Genomic DNA, 20,950 nt, shown 5'->3' with positions numbered 1-20,950 from the left:
AACCAACGGCGCACTTACCGCGATAGACCGCGAATGCAAAAGCCAAACGCAGCAAACGGTGCACGCGCACGTGAGTGCAAAAGGAACAACGCCGCGTGCGCGCGCGACCGCCGGTTAATACGAATTAAGACGATTACGCAACCGGTGCGCCCAGGAGTGGGCCAAATCAAGACAAACAAAGCCGATGTGATCGCGGGAGAGATGCTGCCGGAACCACCCGGTGTGCAGGTGGCGAGGAAACACTGGGGGGAGGAGCTCTAGGGCTCGCCTCCTCTACGCAGAGGAGACCGCCACAACGGAATGATGGAGAGCGCCAAACGGTCCGGTACGCGGGGTGTCGCGCGTACACCGAAGATGAACGAGTTTTCCAGCTAACGTTGGGTTGGGGCACTTGTGAACCGAGAAAATGCCGAACGGGGGAACAGGGTCGGTGGCACAGCTGGTACAGCTAGTTTTTCCGCATCGCAGCCGGTGCGCTGGGTTGGGTACCTTCGGGGTAGCGAAATTGGCCACGAACCTGCACGCTCGTGTCGCGTCCCAGTCGAAGCGGAACTAGCGCTTGGAACCGCGCCATTATGAGCATTCAGGCAATGTTTGATTTGGAGACGAAGTCGACACGTAATTGGATAACTTACGATTTCAATGTTTTGTTGTCGAGTTTCCTCCCAGCGACCGGCGACCGGCGATGATTATTATTTTGTAACGAGAGCACCTCTACTACCGCTGTACGTGCTCCGGAACTTCCCGGCAGCTTGTGTAGCTTTGTCTTAGGACGGCCAGTTTATGAAGCCCGCAAGCCTGTGTCGCATTAGAATCGGAAAGCAGGAAACCAGATCCAACACTTGCACTCTCGGTTGATCTAAGTAAGCGACGAAATCGGCGTTTCCTCGATTGGGATTAAATTTGTCACTACCAGCGCGTCTCCGTTAGCGAAGGTCAATCACAATTAAACTGTCCCCAGATCCGTGACGATGGGTTCCGGAAGTACGGCAAGAATACGATCGCAAGGTCCAACCATGAGCATCAGTATTCACGGTGGAGCCTTCGCAGGAGAGCCGGAAAATTGACCACTGTTTGGCGCGCATAGTGGTGGAACGCACGTGGTCGGTTGCCTTCGCGGTAGGCCACGGATTGGGCTCGTTTATGTGGGGAGTTTGAGCGTTTGGGTGGGGAGTGTGCTTTCGTGCCGGTGGAATTGTGGTTTACGAGTAGTGGGAATCACCCATGTGCCCATGTTCAAGAGCACACACGCGTCTGGGGTCTTGGTCTGCGGTGGCGTTACCAACGCCCTGGCAGTTACGTCTGGTCGCTTAGCGGCAACGGTTCGCTACTTCAAACTGATCGAACTGATCGGATCGCGTACAGGTACCGAGACCATCGAGAAGATGATCGTAACCGTGTAGAGGGCAGAATCGTTTACGAGAGTGATAACCAGTGCGTTACTGTGGGTGCTCGATAGTGCGCAGCATAGTGCTCACCACGATCTTTATGCAACACGCCCGATCCGGTGCCGGTAATTCGTGCGGTAATTGTCGAGCGGCAACATTATGACGAATTGTGTGAATTTAATAACGCGCCACGGCTCATTACGGGCGTGGATCGTGAATCTGGTGCTGGGATGTTTGCTTGCCGGTGGCCATTACACCGTCTGCGCCGTTACCGTGGGTAAGTGTGTGGACGGAATTAAAGGGGGAAGTAGCTTGGCCCTTCCGCCATCGCTGGTGAAAGGTGGATTAGTTCCACTTGGCAAAAGTATGAAATTTTCGTATCCTATCCATCTTAAAGTAAGCCAACAAACTCCAAGCGAATAAGGCGAACCGTTTTATGGCGGTGTGTGGTTCAGAATCCTTCCCGCCGAAACGATTTCCAAGTTATTTGGAGTGTCTTTTGAACACCATTTTCCCTTCTGCAGACATATTCCCTCTGCCACCCTCGACGGAGTCGCTGATAGCGCGCCATCAGTACCTCCAGGGGTCGTTGGGAGCAGCGACGATGAAAAACCACATCAAGCGCATCCTGAACATCAACGACGAAAACAGCACACTGGACAGCTACCTGTTGTCGCTGTTCAACACGGAAAACCTCAACCCAACGTACGTCTTTCTGCTGCCGATGGAAGGAAAGAACCACGTGCGCAAGCTGATCTACCAGCGCAGCGACTTTGAGGAGGCCGAGTTCCCGAACATCACCACCGTGAATAAGTTCACGGGCAAGTCAAATAGGACCACCGCCGTGAGCAAACCGGGCGTTGACATGCTGCTGGAGAAGAAGATATTCGAGCACATCGAAAAGGACACCATGGACGATGGCACGCGAAAGGTGATCGAGGAAAACGTGCGGACTGAGCGGAACTTTATCAAGTTTATGGACGAACTGAACCGTGATCTGGAGGAGGAACAAAACCGCCGGATGTTGAAGGAAAGCATGCGTAAATCCGCAACGAGAACGACCACCACGCTGTTCACGCCGTACACGTACCGGAACACGCAAACCGTCGGTTGGGATGATCTCGGGCTTGCGGGATGGGCCGGTGGATTGCGCGAGATCCACGGCCACAGGTTCGATCATCCGGTGCTCGAGAAGTAAACCTCCATCGCGATGTTTGCGGGCGTATAAGATGCTTAACTCCAAAATTGTTCCTTTCAGACCGAAAACGACCACGCAAGCTCCAACCATGCTGCAGGCGAGCTTCAACGCAGTTCCGCAGGCACCGATTCGACCAACCTCCACACTCGGAACACCCGGACAGACGATGACCAACCATTCCATAGCGAGTGCGGCAGCTCGCTACAAACAGACCGGTGTCCTGCTGAGCGAGGATGTCGGCGTTAAGCTGCAGGAGATCTACAAACGCACCAACGGTAGTAACGCACGAGTCAAGTGGCCCATCACCAACAGCCGCGATGCGCATCGGGACGAGGATGTGTTTATCGCACGGGCTAACAATCCTTTCGGCCATTCGACCAAGTGGCGCTGGAGGTGAGTGGGGAAGTTCCGACATGGCTTACGGTCATTGTTTGGTACCGCCAGCTACCAGGGCTCTTTGTCGGACAATTAACCTCTCCATTGCGGAGATGCGATGGGTCTGGCGTGGAGTGTTGCGTTGCGTAAGGTGCGCTTCGCTGCGCAAGCAAACACGTGGAAAAGAGTGAAAAACTGGGCCTGCAGATAAGGCGCGTCATAAGTGAGTCACGGGTGCGAGGATGGACGGTTGCAGATGCAGTAACTCGGTTCGGCCAGTTGGTTGGTCGGTCAGTCGGTGCGGTCTGATAGTTATCTGCAGCTAATGTAGGGCAGAAGGTAAGTCCGGCCAGCCGCGTGTGCCATCGCGTGTCTCAGGCGGAATACGCGCCGTGCGCATCGTGAGACCATTTCCTCGTCGCGAACTTGTTTTTCCCGGCGCTCGGACTAGCGTACGAGGAAGCAGGTGTAAAGCCGTGAACGAAAGGGCTTGTCGTGTAGCCGGCGACGATTGAGATGTGTCGGTGCCTGGTGCGAGAAACAAGCCCCAAAGATAGAGAGCCACATGGACATACCGCCGATGGTTCACTTGTGCGTTTTGTACTTGTTTTTATGATTTAATCGCACCGGTGGGTTTCGGCCGGGTTCAGTTCTCACTGTTTCTTTCACTTTCATTTACGCGTACGGCTGGCTACGGCTGGTCGCGATTTTCCTGCCGCGCTTTTCATCCAACTCTTTTGCTTCACGCATGTTCGGGCACATGTGTGCGCGCGCGCGTACTGTTGGAATGTTTGCTTCTTCCTTCCTCGCATTTTGTTTTCACGCATTACCATTACTTCTCAGCTTGGTACTTGGAGCATTGTGTGTGATGTTGCCACAGATGCGTAACGATAGTGGAGAGTACCCACTCGAAGTTTGTAGCCGTTTTGTAGCGCCATACGCATTCTATATGGCATCATCATCATCATGCTCCTTACGCAATACGGCAGGCTGGAAGGAAGGTAACATAATAGTGACCCGCGCGAAAATGCCGGACCGGTCGCTCGGATATCCGCCAATGTAGTTTTGGGCAAGGAATGTGTACAGGCTCGATTGGAGTTGGCACAACGGAAGGACTATTTTTCTTACGTTGTTTTATCTAACAGTATTGGTCAATTGTTAGTTCTTTACACACCTGGCACAGTTTCGCGGCTTCGTGCAATACCTCTCTAATTTAAACAGCGTTGATTATGGATATAAATGGGTCCCCGAAAAAAAAATAAAGGTGGAAGGTTGCATTATAGTAGATAGATTACTCGATAGCATCACGTATGTCATTAATTAATAAGAGACATCAGGCTGTTGCAGCTACCAGCGAACTCATCCGTAACGAACCACGGTAACCTTGATATAGCCAAATGTCGTCCATTTGCCGTTGAATTCAAGGTGGTTAGATTTGTTACGCTTGGCAGCCTATATAAAATCGAATTTTAGATAGTTAGCACACCACTGCCGATTATTTATTTTTCTTCAACCGAAGGCCAAAGGTTTTGGGAGCGAATAAGATGCTTTGAACTACTTAAGACGTGCATATAATAGATTCTTCACATCTTTCTACGTTTTATTCCAGTAACGAAACAGAACAAGAGGATCCCTTGCGAGTGGAGATGCAATCATCACGAGATGGACGTACGAAACGAGGCGTGTACAATCTCTACTCCATGATCAAGTGTGCCACCGGTTGTGATCCCATCATTTACAAAGGCTACGGATGTTACTGTGGATTTTTAGGATCCGGTCAAGCACTGGACGGTATTGATCGATGTTGCAAGATGCACGATTACTGCTACAGTACAGCTAACTGTCCGATGTTTTTGGAATACTTTGTGCCTTATCTCTGGAAGTGCTACCGTGGACGTCCGTTGTGCGGTAAGACTTGTGTCGTTGGCAGCAACACATTTACGAATCAACCATTTCTCATATGTGTATAATATCATTCTTTTAGCAATTGATCACGGTGAGTGGGGTGGTCCTGGTTCATGTGCTTCCCGCCTGTGCCATTGCGATCTATCGTTGTCGAAATGTCTTCGGAGGTACTATTGTCCCAGAAAGCGAAACGTATGCACTAGCTCTCCGTTGCGACTGCTGCAGAACCTTGTGATGGTATTCTAGAGATTATGTCTTGCATTCCGCGCCTTTTTTACGTGCAGAGCGATTTCTTATAAGTCCGTTTTCAGTATGAGTGCTAGCATTTCCAAAGTACAAATAAGACTAGGTAGCAGCAAGGTAGACATAGCTTGAAAGCATTGTAGATAAAATAAAACTGCCAAAATACGCCTATCGGATATGTACAAGCCGATGATTACAGTTGAACAATGCGTAAACTTTATTGCAATAGATTACTTTTCAAACACTGTGCTCAACAGATCATTGCTCTATATTCGGGTCATTTGGTCGGTCTCAAGTGTTGCGCGTCTCGAGCGTAAAGTCGCAAGCGATGCTTTTTATTTATTAAATATACTTGAATAAGGCAGTACAAATAACAATAATTTATTGACGGTTCAATTGCATTCATGAACCAAAAATTACACGTTATCAGTGACAACGAACTCATAAATAAATACCTGTGGACACAGGCGAGTAACTTCCCAGCGAGACAACAGGAAATGATGGTGAAATTCGATGAAGAAAAGTGCATGCAATTGGCTGTTTTTGTGATGAAGGCGACTGAGATTTGGTTCGCATACTTCACAGTATACGATTCCGTAGGTAGTGTTTGATCAATTGAATACACACAACTGAGTCCTCAGCACTGTCATGACCGGCATCTGGTTGTAAGAGAAATGAGCGATCCGTCAGTATTTAGAGATATGACTAACCAGCGTACGTCTTCACATTAACATACCATTTTCTTGAATAATTTTCTTTAAATTCTCTATACACAGCGTTTTGAGGGCTCGCTTTTTCGGTGGTCCCATCTTGTGCGGGTATAGCACGGATGTGTCGACTACGACGTCGTGGATCAGTTTAAGCGCTTTGAAATCGCTTTCCAGGCTATGACCAATGAGGATGGTTTCCGAGTTGAACATTGACAACAGCACGGCTTGAACGTTGTGCAGCGTTGTGTTAGTTTTTTCAAGCATTTCTTCCGTTATACCCGAAAACCTAAAATGTACAGCGTAAGACAATTTTATCAAATATGAACACAGGACCAACGAGGATGTGCAATGGAGCACAACGCCTTCGTGCGTGCCCTCGCCATACCTTGTATTATAGTCAACGACTTTGTTCAGCGGCTTAACGAGCGTATCGTAAACAGTCTTCTCGTTAATATCGACTACAGTAATCCGAGTTAACTCCAGCCCACCTGTTGTGTAACACATTTCGCAATCGAGCGCAAACACGTCCTTTTTCGAAGGTTGATAATCTTCGGAAGGAGCGATAGTTTTCACAAATCCCGTAAGATCATTGTAATCCAGATAGCTGGATACATGGTAGTTGGCATACATGCAACCGAGAGAGCCGGATGGTTGTTGGCAGCAGTTGTGTACATTGTCCGTAAAACCGCGCCTATAACAGGTACTCTTCGGGTGGTAATTACACGTGTCCACCTGGGGCTCATCGTAAAGTGCCAAGTTATACACCTTCGAACAGCGCGAGCAGTACCGCTCGTTTTCATTTGGAGGCCGAGGCTGTTTCGTGGTGTGAATTTTGGCCTTCCCAGGAACGTCAGTCGCACGAGGAAAGCCATTAGAACGGAGTTGCTCCTCGGTTAACACGCATTCGTGTATCATTTTGTAGGCCACCGTTCCAGCAGCATTGTCTATCGTGTAGGCAGATGTTTTCACTTCCGTTTTTCTGAAAAAAAAAGAACAAAAATCGTACAGTTTGTTTAATGAGGAATGTTTTTTCTATCGCGAAATATCGACGGTACATTTTTTTATTAACACTCCACGATATGTTGTGGACCATTTTTCCGGCCAGAATTACATCATGCGATATGGTTTTGTTTCTACAAAAAGAAGAAAAATAGAAGAGGTACATAGCATCCACTCAATCTTTAAATTGAAAACGCAATCAACGGATACACACTTTTCAACAGCTTGGTTTCCCGTTTCCAACGCTTCCTTCCGAAGCTTGTTGATTGTCAACAGCGCGCTGCTCTTGTAGATATTGGCTGTGCTGCACTTCTTCATCACTGCCAATTCCTCAGTTTGTGCCCGCTCCCAGGCGTCTTCACAGGTGGGATAAATACTTAAACAATTCTTCACCATCATCCCGTAATACTGCATGCGAATATTGTACGATATTTTGCTCGATGATGGTTCCAGAATCGGTGGAGCCTGGGCTGCAGGAGTAGAGGCTGCTTTTGTTGTAAGCGCTGACACGGTATGGGCCACACGGGATCCCGTTTTTGAAGCCGTCTGAGCTGGTGTGAATGCGACCTGATTCCTTTTCAATTGATCGATCTTCTCCTTTGCTTTCTGGAAAGCTAGCACGTTCACAGCGGGGGTAAAGCGGCCTGCAATAGCTACAGAAAATGCAATCCAGTTTAGTGAGCAATCATTACCTCTTTCAAAGGAGGACATACCTCTAGGGGTACTAAAACTTGGTTCAGGTGATTTGTTGCTAAAATTAATTGAAGTAATTGGAGTGGCTGTTGAACCGTTCACAGGAGCAGAAGGTGTAACTGGTTTGTTCATTATTTTACGTGTTTCATTCTCAATGTCACGCTTTGCTTCTTCTTCAGCTCGTTTACGTGCCTCCAGTTCTGCCTGTTGTTTTCGAACAATCTCTTGCCTTAGGTACACCGACTACAAAACATAAGGTAAAATCTGGGATTAACACTCTAGATATGTGTTTTCTGAATACCTACTTTGATCGCGTTCTGAATGTAATTTGTTTTCTTCTCTACCGTCGGTGTTAGCTTTGAGGTGGTACAAGCATTTTCATATGCAACACGTTTTCTTCGATTATCGTCGTAGTACTTGTCGGCGAACATATCGATCAGCTCAACATGTACGTTTGATTTATCCTCGTTATCTTCCGTCTTCGTTACAGTTGGTTCATATTCTTCGAAGATCATTTTACACTGCTGCATAACATCGTCCTCGTCGCTATCTATATCGATATCACTTGGAGGATTATTGATCAGTTCTTGGTAGATTTCCTCCGCTAGTGGTTTCGTTTCCGGTGGTTCTACTTTTTCAGACATTTCTGCAACGCTTGAGGATTTCGACGACTTCTTGGTTGATGAAGAGGACGATCTATGTTCTTTTTCTCTGCTTCCGTTACTGGTGCTACTATTCGAAGAACTTTTATTCTTGCTTTTGCTGCTGTCACTATTGCTCTTAGATGAAGTACTTTTACTACTAGACCGAGTTTTATCCGAAGAGCTGTGGTGATGGGGTCGATCCAACGAGTGCTTAGAAGACTTACTTCCGGAGGTCTCCTTTTCCTTTTCTCTGTGCTTACTTTTGCTGCTGCTGCTTTTGCTGGAACTTCTACTACTACTACTGGATTTAGAAGACTTGTCTCTGCTGGATGACTCAGACGAAGAATGTTTCTTATCGTGTGACGAAGATGTGGATGATGATTTTCGCGATCTAGAGCTATGATGGTGGCTGGAGTCTTTCTTTCGTTCCGATTCGGTCGTAGACTTGTCGGATTTTTCCGAGCTACGATGCTTCGTTTCCTGGGCAGATTTTTTATCGATGATTGATAAATTAGATTCTTTCTCATTTTTGGCATCAAGCGTACATTCTTTGGGTGACGAAGTTTTGATCGACTGATGCGTTTCGTTCTGAGCTGATGTCTTGATAGTAGCATTATTTTCCCGTAATGAGTCTTTGGCAGGTGGCTTGCTAGTGGATGATTGATGGTTGGTTTTGGTGGAATCATCTTTTTCTGAAGTTTTCTCGCCATTGCTTCTTGAAGCTTGTAGTTTTGTCGAGCTAGAAGGTACATACTTAGGCGCCACCGTGGATACGGGTATGTACTCGAGTTTAGGCTTTTTTCGCAAAACTTCCTCACCGCCATCTGATTGATCTGTAGTTCCCGTCTGATTTAAGAGACTTTTCGGTGTAGCACTGTACTTCACGGGAGCTGGTGGAACTTTACAATATCATTCGGCTTTTAGTAAACATCATGTAGGTCCGCGCGCCGGTTATAACTCTCACCTGTCTTTACATGTTTGAAGTGGCAGTAAGGCCTGACACAGAGATCTTTCTCATAAAAAGGACAAACAGTGGTTCGGAATAGACCCGTGGCTGGTAGCATCCTCCTGTTGCTTTTCTTGCGAGATTTAGCTCGTTGGGAAATGCAACCACAACGGGCACGTCAAAACAACGATATAACACATTAAATTAAAAAAAATCTGTTGATAAATAAGCCGAACAACACACATAAATATAAGCTCAATAATCTAACTTCTCGTACTTTCGTGTGTATTCCCACGAAAAAATGTTTCATGATTTCAAGGAGTTATGACATTTGTTTGTTTGACAGTGAGCTACCGCTCTTATTGGCACATTACACACAAAACCCTTCGGTTTCTATAATGACCGCATCAAGCCAAAGATTCAATCTGAAGAGAGAACTTGCAAAATAGTGACAAATATTGAATGTTTCAATCGTTCAATTCCTTCAAAAAAAAATGTCTTATTTTAGATGTAATGAATTGTAAATATTATGTGAATATTTCAAACACAAACCTGTTGTCGGAGCTAGGAGGATACACCTGACAGCGTCACGAAGTCAACGAAGAAGATGTGCAAGAAGAACGCTGTAAACAAATCGGAATAGTGGAAGAAAACGCCAGTCTTAAAGAAAATCTCTAGCTGCTTACTCATCTACACCTTGAAGCTTGAACTAGTGCGCCTCGTGAATCTGTTAAGAAAGCTCCAGCTTGACATAATGATCACAACACGATTACGTCTGTGTGGTTTGCAAAACATGGTCCAACGACAATTTTCCAGCGTCTCATACGCGAAACGATATGAGCCGGAACACGCGGGACGTATCAGAAATGTCGCCTCGGCTAGCCCACTGATAAGTGAAATCAAAGCAACCCTCCCAGCACTGTCACACGGTCAAAGGTAATCGAAGCGTGCTCCTGTGTAAAAGTGCGTGTCCCGGCTGGTGCATTAAGCTTGTATTTTCTCTGCGTACAGAATGTTTTCCAGCATTAATTACCTGCGAGGAGATCTGGAATGTACAGCTGGGACGATGAACGATGGTATGTTTCGCACAGTGGGGGTGATGTCATGGGATTTGTTTACGTACGCTTACGAAAGTTACCTTCGAAACGACGAACGATACCGCAGAGCTATTATTGAAGCTGACTTCGAACTTTGGAACTTTGACCCTGTGATCCAGATCGTGCATGACTTGACCGTTTAGGCTGTTTACTGTTCATACCTTGGAGAGCATATCCAAACGAGTGAGTGCTGTAAAACATCCAACTCTATGCTTTGTTTTTCTTTGCAGTGAAACAGACGATAATCCAAAAGCTTGGAATAGAAGTCGGTTACACACCGTTCGTGAGCACGCGAGAGCACCTGGTGAAGTATGTTCCCCAATCTGTGAGCGCCCTTCCGCCTCGAAGCATGCAAGATTCCTTTACGTCGGCGATAATTCCGCTCACGACGGATAAGATTCTCAAGGACAAGTATGTCGGGTTCATGGGAAACGTGCGCGTTGGTCGGTTGATGGAAGATATGGACATGTTTGCTGGTATGTAGACTATCTATTGTGCGGGTTGGTTTTGAATTTAATGGATGGTATGTTGGTTTATCTCCTCTCCGTAGTCTGGGTAGTACATAAACACGTGCTGCTGCCGGATCTTCCCGAAGGCGTTTCGCTACCATACACGTTCGTAACGGTTCTGGTGGACAAAATTGACTTTACCGATCTGATGCCAACGCATGATGCCGACATTCGTCTGTCCGGTCACGTGAGTTGGGTTGGACGTACTTCCGTGGAGGTGGTTGTCTGGATGGAGCAAAGGCTTCACGGCAAATGGCGTAAATTAACCCGCGCCCTGTTCCTGATGGCAGCTAGGGACGCCACAAACACGAAGGCAGCCTTTATTAATCCCTTAGTGCCGGCGAACGAAGAAGAGAAAGCTATTTTCGACGGAGGAGAATGTAAGCGAGCGAGAAATATTTTCGTATTGAACGTATGCCAATTATTTCACCCTTTCGCTGGGTTTCTATTTTTCAGCACGAAAGAAGCGGCGCATCCAGCTGCAGAAAGAAGATCTGTTGAAAACCGAACCCAACGACTTCGAACAGCGAATGGTGCACGAGTTGTTCGTGAAATCGATCGACACGAAGAGTAAAGCGTTCAACAAACGCATCCTTCCACCGGGATACGTGTGGATGGAGGATGCAACAATGGCGAACATAGTGTTTTCCCATCCGGAGGATCGCAACGCGCATAACAAGGTGTTCGGAGGGTTTCTGATGCGAAACGCGCTGGAGTTGAGCTGGGCTTTGGCGTACAATTTTGCCAAACGTCGTCCCAAGCTGGAGCGTATTTCGGACATTAGCTTTCATCATCCCGTGGACGTTTCGTCGATGTTGAACATGCAGGCGCATGTGATCTTTACCGATCTGCACTACATGGAGATCGTGGTTCTTGCGGACGTGTATGACGCCGTGACCGGGCAGCAAACTACGACAAACAGCTTCTATTACACGTACTCAGTCGCCGAACGGCTGCCGAAGATAATGCCCAAGACGTACCACGAAGCAATGTATTATTTGGATGGACGGCGCAAATTCCGTTATGCAATGGGCATCGATACTCCCAAAAGTGTGCCTTCACCTGAACCCGCTCCCGAAGTTACGGAAAGTAAACTGTAATAGGTCCGCTTACGCGCTTACAATAACGCGACAAACATTGTTGCTAAAGTATAGAAACATTCGCAATTCGATATTGAGTTTACAAAACGATACTTTCCGTTCAATATTATTTATTCAGTAACATTGGAATTTTTGACATATTTTTGCTTATAAAGCACAAATTAACGCGCAGCTTTCAGTGTAAAACTAATCCCAGTGCAACTGAGTCTAAGATATTATTATTAATGACCAGCAAATGATACAGGAAAAATGTTGATATAATTTTACATTGAATAAAATGAGAATTTAAAAATACATCACATGTGTTTCTTAAAACCCCGATCCGAAACAAAACATTCAGAAAGAAAATCGTTGCAAGAAAACATACCCTTCCTTTAATACCGAAACAAGTATGTTCGTAAAGAACACGTTAATTAAAAGTGGGCGAAAAAGGTGCAACGAAAAAAACAATTGCCATGATCACGGGGAAGATCGAGTAAATTTCCACAAAAGTAACAGGACGTCGGACGCAAACTGTGCTACAAAAATAAAATTAGTATAAAATAAAATTTAAAAAAGTTTTCAAAACTGACTTATAAATGGCGCTGTTCAAATGTCTGAAATGTTTCAACTGGCGAAATTTAGTGCTGAAAAATTTCAAGCATGTTTATAACAGCGCCATCTATGAGCGAATAGATAAACCAAATTTTCTTCATAGCGTAATTAGCACCATTTGTTAGTCAGTTTTTGAACTCAAATGTTTTTAAATTTAAATTTTGAATTTTTAAAAAAATTGAAAAATAAAATTTATTTTTTAAAAACCTGATACCTCCTAGCTGGTATGCGCTCCTGTTACTTTTGCACAAAATTTTCACCGTTTTGAAACCCGATTTGGAGCAAAGTTCCCGTTCCTCATTATATTTTCTTTTTCGCTTAGCGCGATATTATTACAAGTACTGGCTCGTAATGAGCATGCTCTTCGCGTATGTTTGAAAATTCATTTGTACATCAATTGTTTGAATAATTTGCATTAATTCTGTCAGTTTGATGATAACTTTTTGACTCAAACGGCTTGTTCATTCGCTTATTATTTGGACGCGTACTGAAATGTAGCCGAAGCTCAGTTAAGAAAAGTACGGGTTGTAGATAAAGTTCAGCTAAGGTTTATCCAAATAGATTTAAGTCAAATAATGGAATTTTTGATTCGGTAACAATCATGCACCAACAATCAATTATAACAATCATGCACGCAATTTAAATATAACGCAATAGATTTGCTGTACCATACAGCAAACTGTACTGAACACAATGAAGGCGTTCGTTTTGATTTTCGGCTTCACATTTATTAGGGATTTGTTAGTAAAAATCGCAATATTCGTAAACGAATTGATTACACGTTCTCAGTATCGCGTAGCATGATTTGTTTAATATCTTTTTGTGTCGGTGTGTGTGTGTATGTTTTTGATTTTCTATTACTTTATGTACCATTTAGACGATTGATACGCGGTGTATGTGTACAATGTATTCAGCATGCATGGTTTATTAATGATTAATGTACGCTTTATAATTAGTTTTGTTAGTCCGACTTCTCTTCAGATGTGGAGCTCAGAGTGTGAGAAGCTGACCGCTTCTATACTAAGATATATAGCACATGTTTCAACGATTCATGTAAAATGGTTCCTCTCTTCGTTTTTTTTTCTACAACTCCTCCAACCGCGCATGGATCCTTTCTCGATCGAGCTTAATCGGATTCGATCTGCAATATAAATATAGGTATTCTACAACAGCCGCGATCGCTCCCTCGGATTACAATGCAACGTTCCGGTTTTTTTTTTCATTTCAATTTCGACTTAACTAATGTGAAACAATCCTTTGAACCTCTCTTCTTGTCAGTTCTTTGCTTGCACCCTTACGCTCTACCATGTACTAGAATCAATCTCACCCGCAACAAACGCTTTTGATTATAGCGGGCTCGCGCGAACGATCGACCAAAACCCTGCCAAGCTATCCTAAACGATCGTGACTATAAACTATCAAGTGATGTATATGCTTCAATAAGTTTTCATTAGTCTATACTAGATGCTCTGTCCCGCCCGCCCAAAACGGGATCGGTTTTGAGCGAACGATTTGTCTTATGTTACAAAATTATTCCTCTATCGACGCGCCGCATCGCAAACCCAAAACAAAAAACCGTTAAGATTTAAATATTGAATACTCTAGGTTCGCATCAACGCAGTAGGCGCGCGCACCTGTATGACACTGAGCTGGCACAATTGGCGAGCCGAAATCTCTCTCTCTCTCTCGTCGATCTAGTCGTCCTTAAACGGTGACATCAGATTTCAGCCCGATCAATTGTGCGCGGTTGAAATAATAACCGTCCACTGGCGCCACCGGAAGTGCGAGTTTTCACCGGTGGTCCTGTTGGTGGTGATGCACCTTCGGCAGGATCCTGCTTCAAGCCGGCTTCAGATGACGTTTGCTTAGGTTGCGTCAATTCGTCAGCATCCCTGGCAGCTCTGTCCATCGGTTGGGGTGCTCGGTTGCGTTTAGTGAAGTGTTTAGCTGCGGCAGCAACCATTAGCGAACCACGCTGCCGGAAACCGTTGGAAGAACTCGACGTACCACCATCAACAGTGATCCGGCCACGATTGGTGTCCTTTCGAAGGGCACCACTACCGGCGGCACTGCTCACATCGTACGAGGACGATTTCTTCCCAATAATCCGCACGTTCTTGATGAAGGACTGGCTGACGGTGCTGCCGCGTAGGAATTTATCACCACTAACGTGATTATCGGTCGGTTCGTTATCGCCTTCGTTTGCGATACCGGCATCAGCGGGCTCGTTACCGGTTACTGGTGGGTTGGTATCCTTGCCCAAGGATGCTTGTCCGTCGTGTGGCCGATTGGCGTTGTTAGTGTTGCTATCGGGGTTGTAATAGCGCATCGTCGCTGTCGTTGTTGACATTTGCACCGGTGCAACTGTGGTGCCCGTTGATGGTGGCGTTGTTGAGGCGTTAAAAAACACGTTCGGATTGTTCCGGCTGTAGTTGGGATGTTGTTGGTTCGGTGAATCCACCGGATGGTTGGTGCTGGCGAATAAACTCCACAATCCGCGGTTGGCTGGCGTGCTGGCGGATTGTTGAGTACGAGCCAACAGCAGCGTATTGATGTTTGATGGCGCACTTCGTCGGTGGATAAGATGTTGCTGATGTTGCTGCTGCTGTTGCTGCTGCTGTTGGAGTAATTTTGACTGTTTGCCAAAAGAGCTTTTACGGTAATCATCGTCTAGGTTGAGTGAATCGAAATTGCTCGATTCATGCTCGTTATTTTGCGGGTATTGTGGTGTCGGCCCACCGGTGGTGTCGCCGGAAGTGGCCGATTCAGCCGCAATGGTATTGGTGGCGGGTATGGTCAACGACACCGGAAACGTTGCCCTCGGTAAGGTTTGGTTGTGATGGCCACATTCATCGCCCGGAACGTGAGACTCAAAGTTACTGCTATTAATGTGAATATTTCCCTCAGCAAGGACACCAGTACCACCACTACCACCAAGAACGGCAGCGCCGTGCGTGTGTCTGCGAGCTGCGGCCACACCGTGGGGATCAGTATAGGAAAAGGAAGCCGGTGGAAGATGAAAATGGTGCTGCGGTCGCACTGGAAGGCTGTGGGAAGGATTCGCACCGTCCGGAAAATGGTGCGGAAAATGCTGCGTGTGGTAAAACTGCCCCATCTCCGTCGAGGATGACGGGGAAACTTTAGGAGATGGTAGAATGATCTTGTGCCGGTTCGCATCACCGACACGCTTAACGTTCGAACGGTGGCTACGATATTTGGCCGCTGGTCCAATTGTGCTGGCCATCGTATCGTAGGGTTTTTCCGCTCGATGTGATTCGCGGCCAGCGAGCGATTGACGCTGGCGTGCCATGGTTTCGAACGCGTGTATCACGCTACCGACCCGGGTTGTTACGTCCGGTATGCCGAGTGGACCGCTGAAAAGGTCCCGCTGGTGGCGTAACGTGCTTAACACCAGGTCAGCATCCTGTGGGTCGATTTGGCCCAGCTGGGTGTTTTGTGGCGCGTCCGCAAGGTTTGTCGACTGCACGTATTTTGCACGGAATTCGTTTCACCAGAACAGAACATACAGAAAACATGAAAGAAAGAAAAAAACAACGGAAGAAAGAAGAAAAACGAAAGCAAATATAAAACAACAAAGAAATAAACACATAAAATGTGTGATGGAATGATGAAACCGAGCAATAGACAAAAATGTGAAGAACTAGAGCGTCTCTATTTTTACGTGTATGAGCAAAGAATGTGAAGTGTTATGGAATCGATTTAAAGAGTAATTTTTCTTATAAAAATCCCCAATAAACTCCATGGTCCAAGAGCATATCGTAGATAGACGTATTGAAAATCACACTTAATGGCATAACGTTTTAAAAATATTTCACATAGTATTTTACCATGTTTCTTTTCGATCACAAATACTCTCCCGCTAAGTCGTGTATTTATTTGCATGTATGAAAAATGCAATTGATTGTATCCAGTTATGCAAATGCAAAGGTCCTTTCGAATGGCAGCTGGTCGGAAAGGGGATGTTTTCTTTGCACGTACCGGCTTAGTGCATGTGTTGGTGTCCTGTCGAGCATCGTACAGGCTATCCTTGCGGATATTTTATAGCGAACTCTCTCGCCTCGTCTTGCGTATTTTGCTGGCGCTTTTTTATTTGATTTTCCCTCGTCCCACGTGGTTGTTGCAGCTGATATTTTTCCTGCACCCCCAGTGGCTCGTCTGGAGCGCGTATAAGCATTAGCCTGAGGGGTGTTGTATTTTGTAAATCCGATAATACGGATTTAGCATTCGAGAGTTGTTCGCATTTGGGTGCTTGTTGGACAAAGCTTTAAGCTGTCCCTTGAGAGCATTTATCATGCTGCCTTAAATAATCTTCATATTTTTTTTCTTCTCTTCATTACAATCGAAAGGGGTGGTTCGCTATTGTAAACTGATCGTAAGCGTACCGTTCGTCGTACGAATCGCTTACAGCAAATCTAAACATATCCTCAGCTCGTGCACGCCCCGACTCACTTACTCATGGCGGCACGTCACGAGGGCAAGGGTACTATAAAAATATGTACCCAATCCAATAACCGGTACAGCCGGAAGAACCTGCGCATATGGTTGGGATATGATTGGAAACCCGAGCTCCGGTGTACCTTTGAGGCAATTTCAGTTTGCGAAAGAAGCAGCGGCGGAGAAAAAAAAATGCAAACATTCCATCAAATTCCATAAAGTGCTTCGTTTGCATTCGATATCATTCCGGCGGAAGGTGGGTCGAAAAATGAAAGCCAAAAAAAGAAAAAAAAATAAAATAGAAAACGATACACACATCCTGTCTGATTTTGCGAATCATTGCCTCTACCTTGCGGGCCTGGCGAGATCGCACGAAATTGGCTTCCACTGGCAGCCGATCGTGGAAACTATTATTTGACTCGATTTGACGCAAGGATTCCGGTTCGATCGAGATTGCCCATTTGCGATGGTTGTAGACCGGAACATTGTGCGTTTGTGAGTCTCTTTTTTTAGCTCAAACCATGCCAGAAACGTTCTCACGAAACCTCTATCGGGAGGGAATACTTTTGATGTGGTGTGTGTCCTGTCGAACGCCAGTCAATGGTTAGTGCGTTTGATTGTAGTTCACCAATTTCCGGAAATAAAATAGAGCCTTCAAATCATGTCATTTAATTGCGAATTATAGCCGAGTATCGAAGCCAACAATGTAGCCTTCATGTTTTACACATTGTTCGATACCGGTTCGTGGAAATTGCGCCCCGTATGCTCTTTGATCAGCGCAGTGTGTGCACAGGTTTGTGATTGATAAGGCTTTCCGGGGAATTTAAGCCAGCACGAGCTCACTGATGTTCTGGATTCGACTGAACTAGTGGGAATGTATGAGCATGTGCGATAGTAATTCAACGACAAAACAATAAAATACAATTGATTCATTTTCTTTGTGTTCTTTGTTAAGCCCGTTTCAACTCCAGTTCTCAGTAATGAGCACAAAGCGATTGCATTTGCTTCAGATCGCTTACGGGCGTCTACGCGTTCGTCGCAAATTGTGACACACTCGTCCTTGTCGATGAGGCTCACGATGAGTCGGAAGGATTAAAGGATGTGAGAAATTTATGCTTGCTCCAAGCGGTGGTTGCAATATTGAACACCCCCCTCAAACGGTTCTACAATCTGCCTTCCTTCGAGGGTTTTTGGCAAAGGACATAAACATGATTCAAAACCACCAGTACAATAAAGTTTCGCCATCTTATTTGACGACGCGATAGCGGAAGACGCTTTATTGCGAACGTCCCGTCCCAGTGGCCGATCGATTCCGATCGCTGGGCAGTAAACATCCCGTTGCAATTTACACCTGCGCTGGGTGGGTGGAAAATTCTTCCATACCTTCCGGTAACGGCAATATGGCGCGTCGTTCCCGGGCTTGCATGATTATCGGCTTTAGCGGATCCCTTTCGCAACGGCTGAGACTGAGACGGTACGTGTGGGTGTGTGAGTATGTCCTTCGGCGAGCCTGTTTCGTTCAAGAGCGGCGCCCATATTTTACGGCTTCTCGAGGAGCTTCTACGTAAATAAAATCAAAAGTTTTACGAGCACCGTTCGGTAACTTTCTATCCGCTCGGTGCCGCCTCACGTGTTGCAGAAATGTCCCCACGGCTTATTGCATTTTCCCGCACCCAGGTGAGGGTGTCCTGGCAGGCCACAGCTACAGCCCCGGGGTTGAAGTTTGAGTTGCGGCACCTTGTCGGGCTTCGTGTCGTGGGTGGCGTTCAATATCGTGCCTATAACCCAGGACTCCCGAAAAGCCCATCCTTTCCGGCTCATTCGTGCTAGTGGCGTGCTGTGTTTTTTCTCTCCACCCCCTGCTTTTCCAGTGGGTGGAATTTTTTGCCACCCGAAAGCAAGCAGAGCCGAACGAGGACTGAAAAATTCTCAATTTACCTTGGTTTGTTTGTTTTACGTTCCGGCCCACGCCCACGGGAAGCCGGCAGCCGCCTACGGAACGCGGATCGAAATGAGACAGCACCCTTAAAGTCCTTATTTGTGCCGCAAATGGCGAAGGATGTAGCGACCTGCGGGCCTTCCCGGCAAACGCCACGGGAAGCCTCTCCAGAAGGAAGGCATTTTTATCCTTCTTACTCGTGAAGTGTGAAGCGCGCCTTTTCGCTCCTCGAGGTAAAATGATGCTGCCGGTACAAAAAAAAATGTGTACAACCGTGAAAATGTGCGATTTCGGGGATATCAGCTGGCTTTCAACCGCCCAAATTGGCAAACTCGAGGGAGCGCGTAAATGAACGCGTATGCGTGTGTGTGTGTGTTTGATCACGCACCGGCAGAGCGCTTTTCAATCCGTTTCCGGTTGCGCGTTTTGTCGGTTTCATCATCGCACCCAGCTGCTCGAACTTAACACGCGGCCACTTTTAACCGATGTCTTCGGTTGAGCGCCTTACACACACACAGACACACATACACACACTCACGACTCAGGGTTTGTGGGTGCGATTTGGCGCCCGGTTTTCCCTACTACCGGCTGTGACCGATCCGATCCGGTGTGCGTTTGGTGTGAGTTTGCAAAATGCAAAAGTTGGCGTTGAAATTTATCGATTCGGTTAAGGCTCGGGAAAAGTTTCCATCTCCTGGGGGGTGGCCGGAGTGTTGGAACCCGGCCTGAGGGTGAGATTATTGGTGTTGAAATGGGTTCATTAACTTTGCAAATCATCGTGACACGTACCGATCCTAAAAAGTGACGCTTCCCGCCATTCACCCGCATGCGAACGAACTTTTCCGCACGGTCGTGTCGAAACGAGCGGCTTTCGGTTCGATGGGTAAGAGAAAAATCGCACACAATACAACCGACCGGAAGGCATAAGTCAAGTGCGAAGAGAAAGGTTATACATTTCCTACCGATGGTGAGGGTGAGCTGGGTCGAACACACACCCCAAACCAAAAAAAAAAAAGAAATCTTCATCCATTCATGCTGATTTGCTTCAAATGCTTCCAATGGTTGAAGAAAAAGACGGCATAGTCCTGCAGCGCCCTTAATGCCGTTTGCCCGCTGTCAAGAAGTTGACCGTTTGATTGAAACATTTCGTAAACGGTGTCCTTTTTTTTTTTTCGTTCTCGATCGATTCCACCGACACACATTCCCGTTGTGTTACCGGTGTGTTACGAGTGAATCTGGGGCGCATCTGGGCTCATTATGATTTGCGGTAAATTCTCCGAAGCGTGGCCCGAGTGTCCACCGGGAGAAATCACGGTCCGACGAGGAGAGCAAAAAATCATTTGCATATGCGGACAAGATTGATCGCACATAAATGTACTCATTAAAGCTCATTTGAATTACTAATGCGTTCGATTTACATGTCAATGGGGCATTATTATCGCATGGAGCTGGGGAAGAGCAAGTGGTCAAACAAACAAAAAAAAAAAAGGTACCGAACACATAAGTCCATTGGTGGAATCGATCGGTAATGGATATGTTAAAGTGCCGGTTTTTTTTTTCTTCTTCGGGTGTGTGCAATGCAGCATCGGTAATTGGATTTGGAAGATTCGATGTGATTTGAGAGGGGTGTTTTTTTTTCCGTTTCCAAATGACTGATGTTGGATTCGTTAGGAAAAATCGTTGCTAGCAAATTATGTTCCCCATCAAGAGCGTTGAAGGTGTTGCGTTCATGCACAAATGAGATAAGCTCGATTGCACAGCGCAATTGCCTCATCGCTGCATCGTGCCGAAGGGCGTAGGGTGCTGTGTCTTTCTTCGGTAATGCTCTGGTAGATCTATTTACCGAACGCAGGTTCACGCTGTTGGGAAGCAACACAAAAAGTGCTTTAGCTCCAAAATTTGCTGAGGTACGACGTTCTTTACTTCAAGCATCTCGGATCACCTCACTCGAACCGTAGCCCATCAAAGCAGGGCATCGGTTTCGCTTTGTCTCACCGACCGAACGCAACGTTCTTAGGTAACCTGTGCCGTTGTGCTCGGAATGCCCTCTATTCAGTCCTCGGAACGGTGGCAAATGCTCGAACGAAATCGATCATGAATTTGGACCATCGTCCCTCGAGGGAGTGTCTCAGCAAATAGTGTCGTTCGGAACGTG

General features: G+C 46.4%; 4 protein-coding genes across 4 annotated transcripts in view; 2 read left to right on the top strand and 2 right to left on the bottom strand.

Annotated features, from left to right (window-relative positions):
- Window positions 1-1,547: 1,547 nt before the first annotated feature.
- On the top strand, window positions 1,548-5,112 carry LOC128720630 (uncharacterized). Its single transcript, XM_053814309.1, has 5 exons — window positions 1,548-1,665; window positions 1,913-2,582; window positions 2,647-2,979; window positions 4,571-4,869; window positions 4,946-5,112. The coding sequence occupies exons 1-5, from the start codon at window positions 1,548-1,550 to the stop codon at window positions 5,110-5,112; spliced, it is 1,587 nt and encodes a 528-aa protein (XP_053670284.1).
- A 576-nt stretch (window positions 5,113-5,688) lies between these two features.
- LOC128721908 (RNA exonuclease 1 homolog) lies at window positions 5,689-9,219 on the bottom strand. The gene is made up of 8 exons (XM_053815710.1): window positions 9,120-9,219; window positions 7,817-9,054; window positions 7,532-7,754; window positions 7,033-7,462; window positions 6,875-6,952; window positions 6,205-6,798; window positions 5,846-6,105; window positions 5,689-5,768 (listed from the first exon to the last, which is right to left on the bottom strand). The coding sequence occupies exons 1-8, from the start codon at window positions 9,217-9,219 to the stop codon at window positions 5,689-5,691; spliced, it is 3,003 nt and encodes a 1,000-aa protein (XP_053671685.1).
- Window positions 9,220-9,855: 636 nt separating this feature from the next.
- LOC128721909 (acyl-coenzyme A thioesterase 9, mitochondrial-like) lies at window positions 9,856-12,075 on the top strand. The gene is given in 5 exon segments (XM_053815712.1): window positions 9,856-10,037; window positions 10,113-10,177; window positions 10,429-10,677; window positions 10,680-11,087; window positions 11,164-12,075. Coding segments are annotated over 5 exon segments (1,548 nt in total). The 3' UTR covers window positions 11,808-12,075.
- A 1,051-nt stretch (window positions 12,076-13,126) lies between these two features.
- The window catches only part of LOC128721020 (uncharacterized), an 85,437-nt gene continuing 77,613 nt past the window's right edge, over window positions 13,127-20,950 (bottom strand). Inside the window, exon 12 of the mRNA XM_053814723.1 lies at window positions 13,127-15,882. Coding sequence (XP_053670698.1) covers window positions 14,119-15,882 — 1,764 coding nt within the window. The 3' untranslated portion in view covers window positions 13,127-14,118. The remainder of the gene's footprint in view (window positions 15,883-20,950) is intronic.

Source organism: Anopheles nili, chromosome 2, assembly GCF_943737925.1.
Source record: "Anopheles nili chromosome 2, idAnoNiliSN_F5_01, whole genome shotgun sequence".
In the NCBI taxonomy this organism is placed as follows: domain Eukaryota; kingdom Metazoa; phylum Arthropoda; class Insecta; order Diptera; family Culicidae; genus Anopheles; species Anopheles nili.
Note: the sequence above shows the minus strand (reverse complement) of the source record. Positions and strands in the feature narration are given on the sequence as shown.